We start from the raw sequence: 24,691 nt of genomic DNA, 5'->3' as shown, positions 1-24,691 counted from the left end.
ATTCATCTGTCGAAGCTTAATAAACAAGCAAAAAAACAGACAAAAAAAATCATCTCCAGTTAAAACAGAAAGAGCAGCCAGAGACTTATAAATAAAATTGATAATGTGTGCATTGGAAAGGAATGACTGTGGCTGTTACATTATTGTAGTCTCGCCCCACCCCACTACCAACAAAACAGAGCCCCTCCCCACCCACCCATTAGCAGTCAAACTCAACCCCTGGGCCTGACGGTTTATTAATAAGCCCTCTACAACAAACCGGATTTTCTCTTATTGCTGTAAAGGTGAGCTACCTCTGTCAAAGAAGATTTTTATCAGTTAGACTTTCTTCACACTTTTCAACAACAAATATCTCAAATCGCTCATTCAGGGTTTTTTTTAGTGAGATGCTGATGATCCATTACTAACTGCCTGTTTGCCACTTTCTGGCATAGAACAACAGACTAAGCTGTTTCAGTATTTCCTGTATAAGAGTAGGTTATTTGTCGAATTGCGCCTCTTTAATTCCCGCCTGTAGAAAGAAGGGGACACTTTTTTGACCAGGTCTACCACTAGGTGGGGCTGTTGCTCTATATTACTACCTATATATAATTGGCGTCTCTGTTCTATGTCTGTGAATTTGATATAAATTGTGGTCTGTTGTTGCTCATCACCTCTATCTAACTGTACTACTGTGTACCCCGGTAAAAAGATTATAGTAAATTAAAATAAAATACAAAATAGAAAAAAAAAAAAGTGAGCTGCATTGTTTTCAGACACACAGCCAGAAGTCAACAACCATATACCAAAAATAGTTTCTACTGTATGAGGATATATGAGTACGTTACTACTACTTAAGTTTAAAAAGAGAAACAATATGTAGGCAAATTTCCAGCATGTGTATCTTTTTCTTTTCAGTCAAACTAAACAGCAAGCTAAAATATAATCACAATAACTCCAACTAATACCAGGTAACCTGACATAACAAGAAGTACATAGCACTTGTATGGTGTCATGATCCTGAGGTGTTTATTGGTTTATTTTACGTCTCTGTTTTCCCCTGTTGTCGATGTTCTCTAGTTTTAGCCATTTTAATTCATTTGTTTTAAGTTCTTAATTAATTCTTTGTTCTTTGTATATTTTGCATTACTCTGTTTTCTCCCATTATGTTTCACTCTTCTTAGATCCTGCTAGTTTCTCTCCTCCCCCTTGTTCCTCTACATGCATTAATCTATGCACTTCTTTGTTTCCCACCTAATTACCCTGACATGTGTACTAATTACTCTCACTCTCCTACTGCATATGAGCTGTCGAGTTTAATTTTTTCAGGTGCGCTGAGGTTTATTTGTAGATCCAAACAAGTTTATATATTGAGAAATAAATATGTTAAGCTGATTTTTTTTTTTTTAGATTTTATTAATAAACTAACATTTATTGCTACATAAACACACAAAAGTATTGAAAATAGGTACAGCTAGTACAGTATTGATTCCCAGGTACCTGGTATTGGTACCGTATGGGTTGAAATGTGAAAGATACCCATCCCTACACAGAAAGCATGTTCTTTTATACTGTACTGGCAATTTGATTACAAAAGGCGAGTAAAGGAGACATTTTAGGCTATAAGGGGGTTATGTGGGAGTATCTCACACTGAATAGAAATTACTTATACAATCAAGTCAGTATTGTTGCCAGTCTGTGATGTTATCACTACCTCAAAACAATGTAGTTTATGACATAGAAACTCTGTACTGTTTGTGATTCTCTTGAATAATCCATAACGCTCATACTAAAACCGGCATTTTGAGAGTGAAACTAGCAAATAACAGATCATTTTGATCAGGGCTGAATGGGATTCAGTTATCCAACATCACCAAGGGATCTAGAGGGAATATCTGGTGGTAAAAATCCAATCATTTTGTTTATTAATCTTTGACAAATCCAAAACTCTACTTTCTAACAAGGTGTAATACTCGTACGGTTTTTACATGTCAAATAATAAACATATTATGTAATATACAATGAATAATTCAGATATCTAAACAGGGATTTATTTGGTTAGGAGTTTCAAAATTATTGAATGTTTACTAGTTGAGATAAAGTCTGAAGTCAAGAGATTTATTTTAAAGAAAGTCAAAAAAGGTGTGTCTGATTTAATAGCAGATATTTTGGCATCTGTATATTTTTGTCACAAAGATTATCATAATCTTAGGATGACACAAGCAATAAATCAAAACTGCAGTTGCTCCTATATGCATGTATGTAAATTAAATAAATGAACAAAGTGAGCTGTTTGTCACTCTATAAGTCTGTACATATTTTCTTTTTCAACACTTTTAAGACATATTCAACACATTTAAAGAAATGCAGAATTTGTTTTTACAGTATTTGAAAATGTTTATAGGAATCAAATTAAAAGTAGACAATTTCTGTTTAAGTAGAAAGTTGGTAATGAGTGTGAATATTAATCATTTAGACTTTTGTGAAAAGTGTTGAACTCACCAGGTTACTGTCCACAACATTGATGCACCTTGGTTCAATCAAAATGTTTCTCACTGTGGTTTATCTTTATTTTTACTGTAGTTTGTCTTAAGGGACATAACAATGTGGAGCGTTCAAAACCTGCTGCTCTTCCTGTGCAGTAAGTTTTCTGAGTTGATTTTGTGAAACATAACCAGATTAATGTTAATTTATCACCTGGTCGTAAGTTTTGAATAACATTTGTAACAACTGCTGCTTTTTATTATAATTAGTTTCAGGGAAATAAAGTTGTGATGCTGTTTATGTGGTCATTTGTATGTGTTGTTAAAGGGTATAATTTCTATATATGAAAACTATATTAATGTTGTCTTTTGTCTCCAGCAACTCTGAATTGGATGAGAAGTTCTGAAGGTTTGATTCATGTGTTTGGATACGAGGGCAGAGATGTGAGGGTTTACTGCCCGTACAGTCAAGGATATGAAACTCATCAGAAGTACCTGTGTAAGAATCGCTGTGGTTACTGGGATTACCTCATTACATCATCGGAAAAAAATAAAACCAAATACTCCATTTATGATGACGAAAGAACAAAGGTCTTCACAGTGATAATCTCTGATGTTCGTGTTGATGATGCTGGGAAATACTGGTGTGGAGTGACCATACTGGGTAAAGATCTCTACACTGAAGTGAAGCTGGAAGTACAACCAGGTAAATCATTAAACTGTTTCACAATCCAAACATATCACTCCCCTGAACAAAAACCCAAAAAATGATTCAATGAGAAAGGATAAAATCATATTTTACTATTTTTAGTACACCTTAGTGTATTAAATACAAATATTATTTAGCTGAAAAACACATTGACACAAGCGTCTTACTGGGCGCAAAGGCTAATTCATCTGAAATGAAAGCCACAAGAAAATAAAAAAACCAAGAGGAAACAAGACTGTTAAAGGAACGGCGAGGACCTGGCAGGAAGCAAATGAAAACTAGGAGCTAGATACTGAAGGACGAAGATGACTCAAACATGGTCGATGTGATGCAGAAAAATCAAGTGTGAGGGGGGGAGCAGAAAAATACCTGACAAAACAAACCAGGAAAGGGAGAGCAAGAATATACCACAGAAAGAAGTTGAAACCGAGACACAACATATGGACCACCTTTCCTACCATAACAGGTCAGCACAGTTATACAAGCAAGCAGTTTTTGTCTGGAAACCATAGGACATGTTAGATCCAGACAGACCAGGATGTTTTATGAGCCGTGAATCTCATAATAAAAAATCTAAAAGCACATATATATTAAAATATTAAATTAGACAAGCAAAATACCCTTATGATTTTAAATGTTTTCACATAAAATAATCTGACGCTATCGACAACAGACGTACATATCATTCAATTATTGGTCTCACAGCGTGTTAGCTCAAGTTTGTTTCGTTTTCTTTTTCAAGTTATGTGTACAATTGAAAAGAATGTTATGAGTTTTATTGAGTAAGTTTATCTGCTCTCAATTTTAATAATTTATTGTTTGTTTTAAGAAAAGTGTTTTTATGATGGTTTTATCTGGGAAAGGGGCTGAACAAATAAACTTTATGTAGTTACTTTACTTACTTTGATTTAATGTTTAAGTTACATTAATATTAATGTACCAAGATGTTTGCCGTACAAGCTTACTGTAGAAATGTTCAAAGAGGTTTATTTTCTTCTAACAGTGTATCAGCACCAGAGCAGCACAGTGAGAACTATCATTGCTGCTACATCACCAGTCTCTGAAGACCTAACAAAAGGTACAGTGTGTGTTTATTTATACATGTGCACACATTTGGTATTTAGGTTCACCTAAGGCTTAGTTTATGTCTTACGGCAGGATTTAATATTGCGTTGATTGAGGGTCCACACGAAAAAGTGTGTGTGCTTTTCAGTTAACATTTGAATATTACAGTCAAGCTTTAACAGGTTTTTTTGGTGTCCAACTCTAGCTTTGGCGACATTGGACAGGTTGCCAGTCATATCAAGCATGTTTCTAAAAATAAATGCTATTATTAAACCCAAATCTGCCAGGGGTATGAACCATTTTGGACTTTTTTGGGACAGTAATCAAATATGAATGGTGCTAAAATTTTGTTTTCTCTGATCAGCCTAAGAGCAGTGAAGTAAAAAACTACCATCACTTTTACACCACTGGTCTCAGAGGAACTGAGTGAATATAGAGTGTATATTTATTTGTGGGATTAAATTCAATCAAAAATACTTTGATTCCAAGGGAAAATTAAATGTTGTAACTCATCTGAGCATATCAATTATTATATATGTGTAAAGTAATGATCCAGAAAGTTGCAGCTGGAGGAAAAAAACTAATTGGGATGGGCTAGAGGTTGGGGATTACGACAGCAAACAATAAATTCTATTTCAATATAATTTGTTCTCTCCCCTCCTTCAGGCCAGCAAAATTTTCTATGACTTTCTGACAGAAATCTGTCAATCCACAAACAAGTCTCTTTTCCATTGAGTACCTAAATGACAGATTTACTGTCACTGTCGCAATTCTCTCCTGTTCTCTTGTCGGCTGATTTATCTGCTGCATCTGTTTGTTTGAGTGACATTCGCCCCTGCATCTCTAAACTGTCAGGGCTGTGGCATTGATAGACATCATGAATTACATTGGAGGATGAATGATACAAAAAAAAGAAACTCTAATTGGGCCCGGGGGCAGGTCTAAAATCTTTAAGTAACCAATGAGAAGCCAGCAATTAGTCTTGGGGAAACCAAAAGGTAATCCAGGCTCACAGACACTCGTTTATCCAGTGTCCATCACTGTTAAAATGTATGGTTTTAGACTTAAATAAAAACACCTCAAATAAATCCAAAATGGAATAGGAAGCTGAAAAATCAAAAGTCCTTATATGAGTGAACAGATGTTACTTACTTTTTTGTTATTTTGTGATTTATTCTTACTGTGTCTACACTTTTTTCCAACAATTTTGATAGGGATGGTGCAGAGTACTGACTTTTGACAAGCCACCACTGCTCATAGAATTTTTCTATTTTACTTCAGTGACTGGAATATGTTTTATGCTTTTACACTTTTTCATCTTATATTATTACTAAAATACAGGTCCAATTGGGTGTTTACACCCTCTCATCATAGAAGTGTTCATTATCTATTTAAATAGTGCTTTTTCCAGGATGTTTAGATTGATTTACAGAGGCATACATTTTTTAAAACACATTTTGTACATCCATACAAAGACAGAAGTTTATATTGTATTGCCACTTTTGGGGATTACTGATCATGAACATAGCTGTAATTTCTTTGAAAGTAAAAGTATAAGAAATAAGTTAATGTCTTTTGTCTCCAGCAGCTCCAAGTTGGGTGAGCAGTGCTGCAGGTTTAATCCATGTGTTTGGATACGAGGGCAGAGATGTGAGGATTTCCTGCCCTTACAGTCAAGGATATGAGGATCATGTGAAGTACCTGTGTAAGAACCGCTGTGGTTACAGTGATTATCTTATTAAATCATCGGAGAAAAATAAAACCAAATACTCCATTTATGATGACGAAAGAACAAGAGTCTTCACGGTGATCATCTCTGAGCTGCGTTTTGATGATGCTGGGAAATATTGGTGTGGAGTGACCATACTGGGTAGAGATCTCTACACTGAAGTGAAGCTGGAAGTACGACCAGGTAAATCATTAAACCGTTTCAAACTGAACAAAAACCCCGAAAATGATTCAGTGAGAGAGTATAAAATTATATTTACTTTTCTAGTACACCTTAGTGTGTTTAACACAGTTATAATTTAGTTGGAAAACATATTTTGTAATTTTCAAATGTATTAGAATAAATAATTACCATAATGTATACTAAAGAGAATTTAGATAATGGGAGATGTTGTGAAATGGGTTTAGGGTGATGATGTGGATGAAAAAGGGGGAGGCAGAGTGTTGGGCAAAGTGTCGTACTGGGGAAAAAGCTAATTAATCTTAAAAAAAAAAGCAACAAAAAGATGGAAACAAAAAAAAATAATAATCTAGCATCAAGAAGAAAAGGACCTGGCAGGGAGAAAATGAAAAAACTAGGAGCCGAGGGAGGAAGATGAAACATGGCAGATGTGATGAATAAAAAACAAGTGACAAACCAGGAAAGGAAGAATAAGAACATGCAAAGGTACAAAAAGTTTGATCTTTAACGTAAAGTTTTATTTTCATCTTTGGCTGCTTTTTCACTCATTTACTTCCAGTATTGTTGAGATTGTGGTTAAAGATGAGAAACGCAACAAGTTGTGGGCACAAGAACAAGAAGTAGGGGGAAAAAGTTATACGTTTGCTTGAATAACTATAGATTAGAGGTATGTTTCTGGCAGCTACACAACAACCTTGTCACAAAATCAAATTAAAATTTAGGAAAAGGTAAACAGAAGGATCAGTAAAGATCAGGACACAAAGATGACGAGGATGTTGATTATTTCTGTCTGATCACTCATACTCAACATGTGTGATGCATGTCAAATGTGAAAACTGATAACAAGCTGGTACACCGCTCTGTGGTGTGTGCAAGTTGCTCAAGGACTGCCATAAACTGAGAGAAACTATACATGAAAACCTATGCTTTTCAGTCTACATTATTTTCTTTTTCTTTTTTTTTTCTTTCCTGTCTGGCAATGTGGCATTAACAATTGTTGTCTTAATGGCAAAAAGAGCACAACAGATTTTACTTTCACAAGTGGAGCCTTACTGCTTTCTCCATAGCACTCCCCTTGATTTATATATGCAAGAAGCTTTACTTGATTTTACGCTGGGACTATTTCATGTTCAATAGACACTGAAATGGGAAGGCAAAAGAGGAAAAAAGGAGATAAACAGATGAGACAAAATGCTGAAAGCGATAAAAGGTGAAAGAGAAAGAGGAGAGGAAATGGAGAGAGCAATATAACATCCTCTGAGTCAGTTTTTTACACCTGCATATATAAAAAGAACAAAGCCAACCATTACAGTATTACAAGTACAAGCAACCAACGCCCTGACACATTCACTGATCAATATACAGTATTAAGATAAGATAAGATAAGATAGGCTTTATTGATCTCACAATGGAGAAATTCACTTGCCACATCAGTTCATACAAGTAGGTGCAGAGTAGGAAAGGTGCATTAAGTTATATACAGTGAATCTTCATAGATACAATGGATCAATCTTCATATATACAATGAATCAAATTCGTATTATTTAATACGAATGTATAAAGTGACAGCTAAAGATATTTTATAGAAGTGAATCTGTAAGCACCTGAATCTAAGCACCTGTGAGAGTGTGCTTGTGTATGTAAGGTTTTTCCAGAAGAAAAATGCTCAATAGTGGTTGTGAGGAGCCAAAGACCCGCCCCCCAGAGGACAGAGGCAAACGCCAGGGGAACCAGAACCCCAGTCTTTACTAGCCAACATAGCCTTCAAATGTTGGCTGAGCTGTACATACATTTAATTTATCACTGTGTCCAATTCTATTCTCTTTTTACCGGTGTCACATGCTTTAAATTCACCTGTTGTGCTGCTAAAGCCATGGAGTGACCTTCTGATCCCTGAACAGCTGACCCTTAATATAAAACTTGTCTATAGCAACTGTAGCCCTGACACCCTCAGCCATGTATTTCTTCCTGATTGGGAATAATAATAATAATAATAATAATAATAATAATAATAATAATAATAATAATAATAATAATAATAATAATAATAATCGCCTTCTATCAAGGATTTCTTTTGGAAACTGGTCATTGATTCTGAAATTTGTTCCTCGCAGCTCTCTGCCCCGACGTCTGACCTGCTTTTATGCTTGTAATGCTCGAATTTAGCTACAATTGGCCAAAGCTGGGTTTTACCTGGCTTCTTAACTCTGAGCCAGTGAACGCGGTGGATGGTGACGATTTTTTTCCTCATCAGCCGGGATTTGCAGCTGCTGCCGGAGGAACTCACAGATTGTTTCCTCTGCACCCTCATCTTGCTGCTCCGGGATACCGGCAAAGACGAGGTTATCTCTCATACTTTGGGCTTGAATGTCCAGAATGGATTCTTTCATCTTACTATTTTGACCAGACAGCTGAATCATTCCATTGGAGAGCTTCCTGACTTCCTCTCTCAGCGATTCATTCTAAGCTGTGACAAAAGCTAGCTGTATTTTAGCGACTCTCTCAGAGCTTGAAAATTCTTGTGTAGAACTTCTACCAAGGCAAAACTGGCCTCCAGACTAGTTAGCTTCTTTTCTATGGATTCCAGAAAGTCGAACGGGAGCGTTTTGTTGATGGTGTGTTCGTGGAACTTTTCGGCTTCCCCATTACGATGCTGTCAAAACACTCGTCCTGGCAGCTCTCAAGGCTGGTCAAGGTCTCCATTGTCCAGTATGTTTTATTGTGAAATATGAAACAATTGTTAATATTTAAATGTTACTTTGTTTATCTTTAAAAAATTGGCTTGTTCTTACCTGGGTGGATCGGATCGATATCATGTGTATATCACCATTTTTACTTATGCATAGCTCTCGCGAGATCTAACCTCTCCTCCACACCACGCTCTCTCTTCCGCTCCTTTCTTTCTGGCTACATTCAACCTGCTGGCAGACAGCAGTGATGGCAAACAGTGGATCCTACTGTGCCCACAACTTCTAGTAGTGCATAGCAGAAAAATGATTTAAATGGTTTCTCGAAGCACCTCTGCAATTTCATTACAGTTGATGTTATGGATGACCTCAACTAATCATTGCTGCCCTTGAAACTGCAGCAGGAGCTGCTGCATGAGATACTTGACATATTTCACCGCATTTTGTTCGTTGGTTGTTTCAGAAAAAGAAGAGCATAATGCAGGCAGAGAAAAAAAGCTTGAGGATCTGCCAGCACATAGCACAACAGCAGGTGAGTAAAACCACATACCACAAACGAAACAGAGAAAGCAGTTTTCAGGCTAAAACAAAGCCTCTCACTCATTAGATTAGAGCATTATACTTTGTCCCCTAAAAGATTAGCACTCTCACACAAAACATTATTTAGATTAATTTGTAAGTCTGCCTATTGCAACACGGAAAGCAAGCATAGGAAATTATACCTATGACCAGTGTGTTGGGTCATAATAATTATATTTATATAATTTAGTAACAACAGCAGTGAGGATTCTTACCACTTTCTTGTTTAAACAGCCTTTTTGTTGGATCTTTAATTTCGTTATATTTTTTTAACTTACCTTTAAAATTTTACCTATTGTTTTTTTTTTTGTGAAATGTGTTTTTATGATGGTTTTGTCTGAGAAGATGGCTAATCAAATAAACTTAGTTACTTTACATACTTTGATTTGATGTTTAAGTTAATCTTAATGTGCAGATATGTTTCCTGACTAAAGATGACAGCTCACTGTGAACAATATGAACTGTACTAAGTTTTTTTCTAACAGTGTATCAGCACCAGAACAGCACAATGAGAACTATCATTGCTGCTACATCACCAGTCTCTGAAGAACTGACTGAAGGTACATGTGTGTTTATTTACACATATGCACACATTTGGTGTTTTGGTTTAGTTAAGGCTTAGTTTATGTCTTGCATCAGGATTTAATGCTGTGTTTTGTCGATAAGGAGTTCACACAAACAAGGGTGTGTGTGCTTTTTCTTTGGTGCCTTCCTCCAGCGGTCTTTGGGCTAGAGGCGAGGTAAACCTTGGACAGTTCGCCAGTCAGAATAAGCATGTTTCTAAAATTAAACAATATCCTCAAACCTAAACCTGCCAGGGGTATGACAAATTTTGGACTTATTTGGGACAGTAAACAAATATGAACTGTACTAAACATGCTTGTGCAAATTCTCAGTTATCCGGGTCATCGCGACAGCAAACAGGCTTAAATGGGAGGTCACGGGACTTTCGCTCAGTTCTGTCTGAAAACGTTTGGACACCTATCCAGGAGTCTTTGTCAGTTCTGGTGCCTCGCAACTTGAGCAACCCGCGGTTGGTGCGCTGCTGTTTTTAAGGACAAGGAGACCTATCCTCCTAAGCGCATTTTAAGTCAGATGCAAATCAATGACCCACCCGCCACTGCCCTGGGTCGTTAGAAGCTATTCAATTCAATTCTTGGTGTGAGTGGAGTACTTGGTCACCCGTATCAAGAAGAGACTGCTGATTTAATCTCTCAGGAATATGTTGGAGGACCAAACTGTAAACACTGGGGAGTTAGAAGCGCAATCCTCTCCCTCTGTGATGGCTTTTATTTTTTGACCAAGATCTTTCACTGCTCTTTCAAACCATTTGTTTTCCATGTCCAAAATCAAAAGTCCAAAATGTTTTCAGAAATGCCTGTACTATTCAGTTCAATTCAATTCAATTTTATTTATATAGCGCCAAATCATGAAACATGTCATCTCAAGGCACTTTACAAAATCAAGTTCAATCATATTATACAGATTGGGTCAGATTATACAGATTGGTCAAAAATGTCCTATATAAGGAAACCAGTTGATTGCATCAAAGTCCCGACAAGCAGCATTCACTCCTGGGGAACCGTAGAGCCACATGGAGAGTCGTCTGCATTGTACATGGCTTTGCTGCAAATTTTATTTTCTCTGACAGTGTATGAGCCTCAGAGCACCGTAGGGAAAACTATCATTACTACTGCACCACCGGTCTCTGAGGAACTGAGTGAAGGTACAGTGTGCATTAATTTGTGGTTTTAAATTCAATTCAAAAATGCTTTAATTCCAAAGGGAAATTAAATGTAACTCATCTGATCATATCAATTATTATGTGTATGTATTACATTATGCCTCAGAAAGTTGCTGCTGGTTTACAACAATAAACAATAAATTCTACTTGAATATCATTTGTTCTCTCCCCTCCTACAGGCCAGAAAATGTTTTCTGACTTTCTGATGGAAAACTGTCATTTCACACAACAAGTCTGTTTTCCATGGAGAGCCTAAATGACAGCAGATTTTTCTTTCACTGTTGCAGTTCTCTCCTGTGTTCTTGCTGTCTAACCGTTCCGCGGCGTCTGTTTGTTTGATTGACATTCACCCCTGCTTCTCTAATCTGTCAGGGGTGTGACTTTGACAGGCGTCATGCTTTAGATTGGATGATGAATTGCACAAAAAATTCACAAAAATATTCTAGGTCTGGTCACGAGGACAGACCTAGAATATTTTATTAACCAATGAGAGACCAGCGTGTAGGAATGCTGAAAAACAGATGGTTTGTCAGACACATATTAAGAGTGACCAGATGTGATAATTTCATAATTTCTGCTTACTGTTTCTACATTTTTCTACAATCTCTTTAAATAATTTCATAAAGATGTGTTTAATTCAATGTCTAGTGAAATAGTGATTTTTCAGGATGTTTTGACTTATTTACAGTTATAAATTGTTTAAAACACATTTTATACATCCATGTAAAGCAGAAGTTATTTTTAATATAAGTTTATATTGCATTGCCTCTTACAGGGATTCCTGATAATGAACATAGCTGTAATTTATTTGAAAGTAAATGTATAAAAAACAAGTTAATGTCTTCTGTCTCCAGCAGCTCCGAGTTGGGTGAGCAGTGTTGAAGGTTTGATCCATGTGTTTGGATACGAGGGCAGAGATGTGAGGATTTCCTGCCCGTATGATCGAGGATTTGAGGATCATGAGAAGTACCTGTGCAACAATGACTGTGGTTACAGTGATGTTCTTGTTAGAACAACACAAAAAACCAAAACCAGATATTTTATCCATGATGACAAAACAAGAAGAGTCTTCACAGTGACCATCTCTGATCTTCATCTTAAAGATGCTGGGAAATACTTGTGTGGAGTGACCAGATTGGGTAAAGATCCCTTCACTGAAGTGAAGCTGGAATTAAAACCAGGTAAATTAAGTAGGTGTTTGAAACATTTCAGTTAAAGGTATAGTGGATGGTTTTTCTAGAAAATATAGAGAGAAAGAAACATCCCAGTTACTTTTTTGAATTACTGCATGTCTGTGCAAGACCATCCTGGCAGCTCTTCCTCTCATCAGGGGGATTGTGTGAAAGAATCTCCCAAATACACTCTGGTTTTTTCTTCTTCCTCCTTCCTCTTTTTCTCATAAACTTGTAAGACAGTTTTATTCTTGCAACTCTCAGCCGTTTTCAAAGTATATGGTGAGAGCAGTGGAGCAGCAAGAATGAAACCAATGCTAACATAAACACTAGAAGTGCACATGCGCAGCAAGAGGAAACAAGCAAGGAACAGGCAAGCACACTGACGTTATGTGAGCACGTCATATGTAGGACAACCAATAGAAAAGGGGACCATGCCCCCCCCCCCCCCAAAGAAAAGATTGTCCACTATACCTTTAACAAAAACAACACCATTTTAAATGCATTGATTTATGTAGTTATTTACTAAAGCAGGTGAAATCATTTTTTTCAGTTATTCTTTTAAATTATATGTATACTCAGTTTGAAAAGGATGTCTGTGCTACCTTCAGTGCTTAATTTAATAAATACAAAGAAATAAATAGGTTTAATTTGTACAATCAATGATAAGGTTCCAATTATTACAAGTTCTAAATCAGCTCTGTTGATGACCGAGCAGAAAATAAAGTTAGTGTAGGAGCCATTTATAATTCTTGGTGTTTGGGTATAGTTTGGGTCTGGGGTCCGTTCTTCGTACGTCGCTAACTCAGTTAGCAGGATTTCATTGTTGACGATTTGGCATGATCTTGGATCGTTTGGTTCTTCGAAAGACATCCTGCACTTGTTGTCATAGCAACATGTGCGCCAGCTTAAGCCTGCTCGAGAGCAGGCTTATTTCATGTAAACAGGATTAGATCACGGCTGTATGAGCGGAGGAGATGGAGAAGTCTGCCGTAGCCATGTCCATTTTTACCACTGCAACCTGTTGCGGAAGGTGCAAGAATAATTTGCAGAGTTTTTCGAATTAATTGCGTATTGCGCAATAGACAGGATCCATTAGCGCAGCGCGACAGTGTAATTGTAGAGAGATTTTTCTTGGTGGCTGTTATAAACAGACAAACACATCATTTAACAGTGGCTTTTAAAGAGGAAAAAGTGGTGTTGGAGCCATAAATTTAAAATATTTAAGTTATTTGTATGATGGTTTGCTTTTTATTTTTATCCTATTCAGTAAGAAGATTTGTTCGGGCCATTTTATTGTGAAGTTTTGTTTACTTTGAAAGGCTTGCTTCCTGTCGAGCCGTATATTGTATTAGAAAAAATTATGGATGGATTGTCTAGCCACGGAGCAATACAGTTTTACCGTGTAAACTGTGTATGACTTGGAAAAGGAAAATTTTCATTTTTTATGGATAAAGATTTATTTATTTTTTGTTAAAATTCCCAGTTTGCACGTGTCCTTTACTTCCCGTGTCTAAGGAATGACACTGAAATTTGGATCTCTTGACATAAAAAGTGCCTTTTTAAAATAAAGTAGCCTATAATAATTAAAGGCTACCATTTTGTAGAATATTCTTGTATTTCACTTTTACTTGTTCCCATGTTCTAGTGGGTCCCGTGGAGGCTCTGATACAAAAGAACAAATAATATCAAATTATTAAAATGCAAAAATTCATACTGTAGAAAGTGATAGAAACATCTACCATGGACAGTATTTACGCATTAATTTGTCTGCTGATTTTTGTCAGCCCTCTCTCCTGGCTTTAACAGATTTTGAGGTGTTTTAATTAATGACTCAAATTCGGCATAACCTTCCAAGCTCTTGTTCTGCTTGGGAGAAAAACTGTGGGCGTTCTTTGCTGAACAGCCAATAGCAGCGCTGCTGATCATTGTTTCTACTATCGATACATTTCCCCTTTTAAACAAACGCATGAACGCGCAGTTGTCTCAGATAACTCAATCCAGCCATACTAATCGTAAACAACAGGTGTGTTCGAAGAACCCAATTAGCCGGATCATGATTAGCCGGATGAAATCATCTTGGATGTGTCATTTGATCTCGGATGTTTTAAGCAACGTACGAAGAACGGACCCCTGGTTTATTTTTGTTTGGGTGGTATGTTTTGTTTACATACAAGTTGACACACTGTCCTGTATTTCGCTCTACCTTAGGTGGCGCTGTAGAGGGGAAATCTATATAGGTGAGAGGGCAGAAAGGGTCCAGGTGACAGATGGTCACACGGTTGTTACTGGTCTCTCAGGCATATCCTACTGGTTAAGTTCTACCTTATCCACACTCTCCATAATCTGCAGTCCATCTTATCTATTGTCAAAGACCGCCACTTGGGATTTTGGATTGTTGTTCATCTAGAAATTGCATTCAATAAATGGGAACACCCACAACAAATGTTCCAGTCTGGACATCTTTGTGTAAGCGCGTTAGAACCTGGATTCCCTGCACCCAGAAGCGACTAAAGAGGTGGTTGATAGTCGCTACAGGTAGCATTTTTCCTGGAGGGCATTTTGTTTCTTTCAGTTAAATGTTGCTTTTTAAATCAAAGTTTGTGCCATTTTACATTGGTGCTTATCATGTCAGACAGATGCTGCAACACAGTGAATAAAATCCACGGTGATGAGGAGGGCTCAGTGTCCATCAGCTGTCCCTATGAGCCCCAGTGTCAAAACAACTTCAAGTTCTTCTGCAGAGGAAATCATCCCTCCACATGTCTACAGCAGGCAGTAATCACCTCTAAAAACAGACAAAGGGGACGATTCAGACTCATGGATGACAGGAAGTCAAGAAAATTCGTGGTGACCATTTCCAATCTTACCCTGAACGATTCTGGGTTGTATCTTTGTGGCGTCCAAAGAAATTCAAGTCTGGATGTTTTCTCTGCTGTTCAGCTAGAGGTCAAAGGTGAGGGGCAAAATGCAATGGCATGTCATCTCAGGAATAACAGTTGGTGTGGAGTAAAAAAAAAAAAATCAACTAAACTTTTTTCTCAATAATACTTCTGTTTCTGTCCATTAGAGCGGTGTTGTGTGAAAACAATAAATATCAGAGGAGTTGTGGGAAAGCCAGTAACTTTCCAGTGCCGTTATCCTCCCCAACATCATAATGGCACCATGTTACTTTGCAAAGGAGACCTAGCCAACAACTGCAAAGACATGATGGATCAAAGCAGGTTTACACTGACCAATGCTTCTCCCAGCTCTTTGTCTGTGACCATTACAAAGCTGGAAGCTGGAGATGGTGGAACATACTGGTGTCGCTCTGGTCCAGAGTCAAGTGTTGGAAACTACACCCACATTTATCTGTCAGTAGGTAAGAGTCACACACACACATTTTTCTTAAGTCAACTGTAGAGGTAAAAAAGTGAAAAGTAGGACCAAAATTCTGTTGGATCAGGGTTTTGTGTTTTTATACATGTAAACCTAGGTTCACACAAACATACATAATAAGTAAATCAGCACTGTTTGACAGCATTACCACAGACTGAATCAAAATATGTTAGACCGTGTGTGTGCAGTTAGGTTAGTTTACGCTTTTAAATCTTTTTTAAATAAGACGGATTTACTTTTGCTGTTAAAAGTAAAAATCTGGAGGCAAGGTTTGGTTCATGGGAGCTGAAATGAGCTGTAAAAAAACAAGTGTTTATTTGATTTTGTTAATTATCATAATTGACTTGCAGTTAAAGGGGTAGCAACGTTTTTGAAGTGAGGTTCTGTTTAAAGGTTAGTAGCTTGCAGTAAATGACTCTTATGATGAAGCCCACCACGACTCTGCACAGTGTCCATTTAAAAGGAGGCTTTATCCTTGTAAAAAAGGCACATCTCAACAATCATTTTGGAGTTTATGTAAGTTTATGTTTGTTTTGAATTTGCTTATTTCTGGTTAGTCATGGTTTCTTATTTTAGGTATTCTCTCTTTGGGATTTTATTTCTTTAGTATAATTTAATAAAATTCAGTTTTAATTTAAGCAGAAAATCCTTGTGTGGTCTCCTTGTAATGTTATCCCACCAAACGAGCCTGGTGGACGTAACATTTGTGGGGGCTCGTCCGGGATTTATTAACAGAATATTTTAGGTATTCTCTCTTTGGGATTTTATTTCTTTAGTATAATTTAATAAAATTCAGTTTTAATTTAAGCAGAAAATCCTTGTGTGGTCTCCTTGTAATGTTATCCCACCAAACGAGCCTGGTGGACGTAACATTTGTGGGGGCTCGTCCGGGATTTATGTGGACTAATAAGGCTTAATTGGGCTCATTTTTGTTTTCAGGTTGCAGTTACATGCCCTGACTGTGTGTTTCCTGTTTACAGGTTTCTGATAAATATCTGGGCTAGTTTAAGGTGTTTGGAACCTTACTACAGTTTGGACATTTTTAATGTTCCATTTGTATGTAGTTGGAGGTCCATGAGGATTTTGGCACATTTTTTGGACAGGGGGGAGAGAGAAGTCTCTGTTTTGTTAGGTAAGTGTTGTGTTGGTGGTTTTGGCAACTCCATTTTAGACGACCCTGTTTATTATTTTAGTTTGTTATTTTTGGGCTGGACTCTGGGCTGAGGGCACCGCCGTGGTTTGCTGCCTTGACCTGGAGGGATTTGCTGCCAGCGGTATCTTGGTGCTTCAAGTGCCTTGGCTCTTGGAGGAAGGCCTGAAGACTAGGCCAAGGTTAGGCAGGGTTCTGGTCTCTTAGTTAGCTGCAGGAAAATGGAGATTTGCCATTGGTTTGAACCAGTCATGCACTTCCTGACAGTGTTTGGTTACAGTATTTGGTATTTTCTGACTAGTTTTGTGAGTTGGAATATTTTTTTAAAAAAAGGATACTGTTTGTTTTTTGTCTTCCCCAACTGTAGAGCTACTGGGAAAAACTTACAAAAGAGCAGATCCGTATAGTAGCTGAACACTTTTGAAGCTGCAAGACATGTTGTGATAAACCTGTTGTCCGAGATGTCCGTCTTCAGTGTTTGTCTTGTGCTTGTATTGTGACCTTTGGTGTTGTGGAGAGGTTAGCTACTTGTGGTTGGATCACATCTTGTGTTGCTGGCTTTCTGAAGCAGTAACTTTTGAGTGTGGCGGTGGACCATGCTGATGGTGATCCTTTTTGTTGGTGTGACTCTCCACATTTTGTTGGTCACTTGTGTGACTTGTTGACGTGGTAACTTGTGGGTTTTAAACCACTTTGTGTGCGTGACCATTTGTGTTGTGGTGTCAACAGTTCTTAGTTGGTTTGGATTATTAGTTGCCACTTGTGGTATTGTGTGGTAACTTCGTGTAATAATCCATTTGACTGTTGTGCTCCCTTTTTGGGTCACATGTTGCCATCGTCTAAGTCATTTGTGTTTTGTCTTAATGGGTGTTTTTTTTACATCAGGTTAATTGGTTTTTCAACAACACATCTAGTTTTGTTTCAATAGTTCAGCTCCTTCTGACTTCTTTTGCTGCTCCTTCTTAGATTTCGGATTGTGATAGACCAAACATAAAAAGGAAAATGGTTACAGAGGTCCTAGGTAGGATCCTCTGTTTTAAGGGGGGAGGTGTTACGGCTGCAGTCAGTCCTGGCCTTATTTTCCTTTTAGGGTTCGAGAGACAGGCCTTCTGCAGGTGGTATGCATTTACCTGATTGGTGTTCTGCTGCTTTAAAGCTGCTCTGCATGCAGCAGAGAGGAGGCTCTCTTCCTCCTCAGATCCCCATTTGGTTTGGTTTGGTTTGTAGCTTGTCTTATGGTTGGGTTTTGTTAGGTTTGTTTTGAATTTGCTTATTTCTGGTTAGTCATGGTTTCTTATTTTAGGTATTCTCTCTTTGGGATTTTATTTCTTTAGTATAATTTAATAAAATTCAGTTTTAATTTAAGCAGAAAATCCTTGTGTGGTCTCCTTGTAATGTTATCCCACCAAACGAGCCTGGTGGACGTAACAAAGGGTCCTTTTTTAGCTTTCAAACCGACATCACACTTGCTCTAGATCAGGGTTTTCTAAGTCCAGTCCTTGAGAGCTACTATCCTGCAACCTTTAGATGTGTCCCTCTCTTCTAAAAGAATAGGTATGCATTTTTTTTTCATTGATGTAATTTTATTGACTTTTATGGTTCTTATATAGTTTCCCTGACCAGAAGTGGTTTACAATGTTTGATTTTCAGTGCATGTTTCAGCAGGAAAATCCTTTGTGATGCAACAACCCCCACCTCAATCTCTCATACTGATATTCATGGCTTTCTGTACAAATAACAGATTCATAACGGTCATAAAATTCCTTTTAATCCAAACTGATATCATTTTGAGATGTGCCTTTTTTCATAGGGTTAAAGCTGATTTGTAAATCAAACTACTTCTTCGCTTCAGCCTCTGGAACCTACTAACCTGGATTTATGACAAATGAAAACCCAAAGAGATCCACTACCAGTTGATTAACTGCTTAAAAAGTTTTAACTGTTGTTCACTTCAAAAATCCTGAATATTCATTATGATGTGATTGAGTAAGTGCACTGTATATGTATGCATGTTTAATTTCTTTTGTTTTTTTTTATAGCAGATGAAGCTCACCATGCTCTTCTTGCTTTACCTGCTGTGCTGCTGCTGCTGGTAATAATTGTTCTGGTTTTGGTTTACAAGAAAAAATATCACAAAAAATAAAAGGTGAGCTTTTACATGGACTGAATTTATATAGCGCTTTTCTGACTATATAAAGCGCTTTTCACTACAGCCACATCCATCCAATCACACATTCTTACAGCAATACACAGATCAGCAAGCAACAGGGTTAACTGCCTTGCCCAAGGGCACATCGACATGTGCAAGGCACTGTGTGATATGCGATAATGTTAAAGCTTTTAACAAGAAAAGGGTTGAATATCTAAACTTTAGTATTATGAAACTGCTGGGGTAAACATTAGGACCCATACATATCCTGACCAATTTCATGAGAGAATGTTTCACTATTTACACTTAATCAATGGAATTGATTAAGTGTAAATAATGTGTTACAACCAAATGTAACACATTATGTTTTAAAGAGGTGAAGTACAAAGGGACAAGCAAGTAATAATAAAAAAAACTAGATTGAAATGAAATATATAAGAAGATCTAATCAAAAGTGCAGCAAAACTGCAAAAAAAAAAACCCACCAACTTCTATGCAGTTTATGGAAAATAATATGTATACATGCATTTTAAACCCTACAGTCCCAAAAATGCATTTATAAATAAAAGTGCAGAAAACAGCTGTCTATAGAGCGGTGTCAGTCAGAGCAGGCTCCATACAAGGAGAATAATAATGTAATAATAAAAAAATATCGTTAGTTTTTTTTTGTCTACACAGAATATGGAGAATTTAAACAATGATCTTGCATTAAGTGAAGGCAAACTCTTTGTAAAAAGAATTCAATGTAACATAACTATGTACAGATAAAAGGGAAGCTACTATTCCAAAGCATGAGAAAGCAGCAATAAATCTGATATGCTTTACAGACTGAGGTTTTATTTGGGGGGACTAATTTTCTTGGAGTCTTGAAATCCTCTGAAGGATATGAGGATTATTTTATGCCTCTGTAACAGGTATCTAAAATGTTTTAGATTGAATAGATATTTGTTTGATCATGTAAATTCACACGTTTTGTTCAATAAAACTGTCTTTTTTGATTCACAAAACCTTGATCTCTACATGTTTCCTTTTATGTGGTTACAGATCTTTTTCATCAGTTTAATTTACCAGTTCTTTAATGGAAAGAAATGGGAAACCATCAAACAAGAACTGTAAAGGTTACTGCTTGTGAACCCGATATTCAGCCAGACACACAGTTCATTTTTTTTTTTAAATGTTTGTTCTAAGGGAATGAGTAATGGCAGGCAAGCAGGACTAGACATGAACAGATGCAGGTGGAACCAGACTAGAACAGGGGATTTAATGGCTGACAGTGTAGGCAGGCAGGGACCAGAGCAGGTGATGTGGACCGTAGAACTGCCAGAATGGGCAGAGCTCACGGGGAAAAAAGCCGAACTGCAGCATGCAGACACAGGCAACTCTCTTTAGAGAAGCAAACAGAAGAGTCCAGCTGGCTGAGCACATGGGAACTGGTAGAATCGAAGCACATTACACTAGACAAGATGAGCTCAGACAAGAAGAGACGTTCTGGCAGGGAGGAGTTGGCTGAGGCAGGTGGAAGTAGTCAGCGAAACAGGTGACCAGAGTTGGAAGTAATTACTGGCACCAGATGGAGCTGATGTGGGCTAATTGGCTGGTGGCTGAGCTGATTGGATAGTGGCTGGTGGCTGAGAGGTGATAGGCTGATAGGATGGTCTAAATGACATGACAAAGAACTGTGAAGATACTTTCATTGACTTGTGTCACTACAGGTCCTCCAAGAGGAGAAGTAAAGCAAGTTGGAAACTTATGCTACAAACGCGCTTGTCATTTACATGTTATGAGTTACAAGATCTTCAATTGTCACTTGGTACCTAATGTACATGTTTAAAGTTTGCAGTAGTATATCTGGATCAGTCAGTAAAATACTGAGGGAAAATTATCTGGTTACAGGATCAAATCACCTAAAATGTATATTATTTATTTATTTATATAGCACAAGAACAATTGTTGGCCAAAGAGCTGCACATAAAAGCAACAGATTCAAACAAAAAATTGAAAGGTAAAAACAATTAAAACCAAGTGGTAAGTACCAAGGAGGATGATGATAAAGATGTGTAGGTAAATCCTTGCTTGTGAAGGAGAATATGATAGTTCATGGGGGGGGGAGGTTAACAACTCACAGAGTCTGAGATTTGAGAGCTGTGCTAGATAGGAAAGCAGTGCCTTCTTTGTTCTCTATGTGGAGAAGGATTTGGAGGGTGGACAGGCAGGTGAGTATTACAGCAGCTGCAGTGACTGCATTCTTGGACTGCCATGGACGAGGGTCGAGAAGCAGCAGGGAAACTCCTTGGAAAACACAGGAAGATTTCTCCAGGGAGAAAAAAGCAAGGAACACAATGGGACTTGGAAAGGCTCATGGGCTGTTTCCCGAAAACAGGCAGACGCAGTTCTAGTTAGAGGAAAGAACAAGACAATCAGAGGAAGCAAGATAAGAAGGCCTGGATGCCATGCTACAAGAGCTAACGATCGGGCGTCTCCTTCCGGGTCTCTGCCTCTCTTTAAAGGTGAACTGAAATCAAATCTCTCAAAATTGACATTCCACGTACGTTATTTGGTTCAAACACATCCACACAACATTGCAGTGATTAGTTTTCTGATCTAAAACTTAAATAGTTTTTAGCGTTTTAATCAATAATTTCTGAAGTGGGTGATTTGAGGGACAGAGTTCATAACGTAATCTGTGCCAAGCACTTCTCCTACATCAGTGCAGAAGAACGAAGAGAATGCTACTGTCCTGAAATTTTCTGCTTATGAAGAGATGCCAGGTTTCCTGAATCCTAAGGATTGGTGTTCAACAATCATGTTACAATGTTTTTCTTATTATTGTGCTGCCCTAATAATCATACTTATGCATATATTTTACATTGTTGGTGAAAATGGTGAAAACCCATGCAAGCATAAAGAAAACAAGCCTAAATAATGCAGAATAACTACAGCCAATAATCAGATATAACTCTTTTTGCTTTGAGGCACCCCGACTTTACTCTGGAGTCTCTGTATGTCTTTATTACAAGATAAATCAAATTCAGTTTCTTAGTTTGATACTTTCTGTGATGCAGCATTGATCTTTTGATAGATTACTTAACAAGTCCTTCTTTTATCATGTTAATAAGAGTTTTTAGGTGTAATGCTCATTTTAATCCCACAGTGGAGATTTCAGCTATGTCTTGTTCAAGATTTAAAAACGAAATGATTTAAACCAGGAAACTTAGCTGTGAAGAAGAAAGGTTCACGACATTTGATGCTCACAAATAACTGTGAGAAAAACGTAACATGAACTTTGTTTGTTTTTAGTGGTAAATCCTTTCAATCTTTTATAAGACACGCTGTCATTCTGTCTGAATGTAGGAAGTCCAAGTTTCTGCCTTTAATCCTTGTTTTGCTGGTGAGTGGAACATTTGTCCTGCTAATGGTTTTCTAAACCATTTACAAAGCAAGCAAGGTCCATTTTTCACACCTTTCATATCTTTTTTTTTATCCTTTGTAGAGACATTTGCACAACATTGCTGGTACTGATGCACTTCAGGAAAAGCAAAAAAACAACAAGAGATTTTTTAGCAAACATCTTTTTAACTGTTTCGGACTAAAATTGCGCTTCAGTTGTCCTTTTTTATTGAATGGCCATCATCAGACCACAGATAAAGATAAGGGAAGACAAGATTAACATCTAGATTGCAGCTCAATGTTGCTAAATATATTATGATTGATACTTTTTTGTTTTATTATTAGTTGTAGTGGTATCAAAATAACAAGCCAAATTAAAGGATTTTACACCCATTAAAAATAAAATAGGTAAACTAAACGTGGCTAAATTAGTATAAAAATGTTTACATATATTTCAGAGGTAAATTTAAGTTTCTTTGAAAGTTTAACTCACCCCCTAGGCAAATCTGAAAAACTCCACCAAAGTGGGCGGGGATACGTAGCAAAGGGAGGGGAGGGCAAGGGAAGGGGGCTGAGTTCAGGATTAGAGAAAGCAGCAGCTACCTTGATTTGCCATATTTAATCATGGAGAGTGAGCAGAGTTACACTGGTAAGTGTGCCAGTGGTTGATATTTTAAGGTGGAGGGAGGATTTTTCACACACCCTCGTCACGAGGGGTTGATGGCATCTTTGTCGAGCCCAGTGGGTCAGAGCCTTATCAGTTTGAGCCACTGGCTCAAGGCACTGACTCAGCAATGACCGAAGCCAGTACTGCCGAAGCAGTGGAGGACAGGATCATTCCAACTATATATTATCATATTTATTTGTCCTTTTGTAATCCAGGCAGGATCACCGACAGCTTTGCGTATCGTGATTAGTTTGCTATCTCTACTCTGACTACAGGTGTTTTTTTAGGATGAGGCAGCAGCTGTCTGCCTGTGCGACAGGTCTATGGCAAGACGAATAACATTTAATTGCTAGATTACTGACATCTGCAACATAATTTTGCTTAGTCAAAACTCTTATTCAAAGTATTTGTAATTAGATTTTGACTAGTCAAAACTGGTAAGATGTTCTTCCACGGCCCCACTCTGTGAGCCCCAGGTGCTGATCAGAGCGCACCACTGAATGATGGGTAGGGAAGACACCTTAATAGTGGGGCAGGTGGCGTTGTGTGCGTTTTTGTTACTCCTGCTGCATGTCAGCTGTTTGTGTTGTGGCTGTGCTTTTGGGATCTGCTTATCTGACGCCTTGAGGGCCATTTTTCAACCTATTTCTTTTTGTTTTTGCATTACACCTGCTGGTGTCTTCTGGAGCGCTGTTGCTCCACTGGCGTTATCAGCCACAGTTGGAGTCCTTTGCAGTGCATGGCTTCTGGTGGTCTCTGACCAGCCTTCTTGTTCTACCTCCGTTTTTGAAAAGCAACTCTGTTTATAATTTTCCATATGAGCGAATGCCTGAGGACTATAGATGTCTTGTACTTGTACAATGGTTTTTTTAAGTCTGATGATCCCAAAGCGCTTTACACTAGTCAGTTATTCACCCATTCATGCACACATTCTCACCCTGATGGTGGTGAGCTATGCTAGAAGCCACGCGTGCCCTGAAGCAGACTGATATAAGCGAGGCCACAGCACCACAGGCTTTTGGTAAATCTTACTACAGAAAATGTATATAATTTAATGGCAATAAATCCTCAGTGTGCACGTGGGATGTTGCTCACATAGGTCAAGTGAAAGCTCAGGGAGTTTGTGTGTATGCTCAGACACATGAAAAATTTGGGGGAACATTGGTAGACACTACTATAAAACAACCATGCAAACAGTTTATTGGCAAAAAATATTGATTGACTTACCCTTTAGGTTGCTTTTGTCAGTTTTTTTTTCTTTTTCCTTTGTTCATTTATGTTTCATTGTTTACACTTGTTAAACCAATGTTAGTACCAAAATTAACTGTCAGGTATATGGGTCTGTGTTGGACTACTGGTGGTTGTGTGGTGTGTTTCTCATCTGTTTCCTGTATGGTGGGACAAGCAGATGCCAGCCCCAGGTGTTCTCCATCGATGGCAATCGAGAGGAGTACTTTAGGCAGGAGGAGACACCTGGAAGGTGTCAGAGCATTTGCTTAAAGTCATTTCTGGTTCCTTGTTCTCGAGCTTACGTCCATGTTCTCTTCCCCAGGTACCAATCCCCTCTGGAACCTGGTCAGGATCATTCTCCAAGCTATGCCTGAGAAGATCCGCTGTTGGAGAATCCAGT

At 37.8% G+C, this 24,691-nt stretch overlaps 1 protein-coding gene across 8 annotated transcripts; it reads left to right on the top strand.

Annotated features, from left to right (window-relative positions):
* Positions 1–186: 186 nt before the first annotated feature.
* Positions 187–20,014, top strand: LOC105919980 (polymeric immunoglobulin receptor). Of its 8 annotated transcripts, none has more exons than XM_021312246.2 (12): positions 187–284; positions 2,563–2,620; positions 2,842–3,168; positions 4,175–4,249; positions 5,825–6,148; positions 9,296–9,364; positions 9,897–9,971; positions 11,063–11,137; positions 12,010–12,336; positions 14,963–15,283; positions 15,398–15,691; positions 18,898–20,014. In XM_021312246.2, the coding sequence occupies exons 2-12, from the start codon at positions 2,584–2,586 to the stop codon at positions 18,999–19,001; spliced, it is 2,028 nt and encodes a 675-aa protein (XP_021167921.2). In that variant the 5' UTR covers positions 187–284; positions 2,563–2,583; the 3' UTR covers positions 19,002–20,014. The 8 variants fall into 8 exon arrangements, with proteins under 8 accessions (XP_021167921.2, XP_021167922.2, XP_021167920.2 ...); XM_021312247.2 differs by having other exon boundaries at positions 5,822–6,148; positions 12,013–12,336; XM_021312245.2 differs by having other exon boundaries at positions 5,822–6,148.
* The last annotated feature ends 4,677 nt before the right edge of the window (positions 20,015–24,691 follow it).

The sequence above is a fragment of the Fundulus heteroclitus genome, chromosome 5 (genome assembly GCF_011125445.2).
Source record: "Fundulus heteroclitus isolate FHET01 chromosome 5, MU-UCD_Fhet_4.1, whole genome shotgun sequence".
Taxonomy (NCBI): Eukaryota; Metazoa; Chordata; class Actinopteri; order Cyprinodontiformes; family Fundulidae; genus Fundulus; species Fundulus heteroclitus.
Note: the sequence above shows the minus strand (reverse complement) of the source record. Positions and strands in the feature narration are given on the sequence as shown.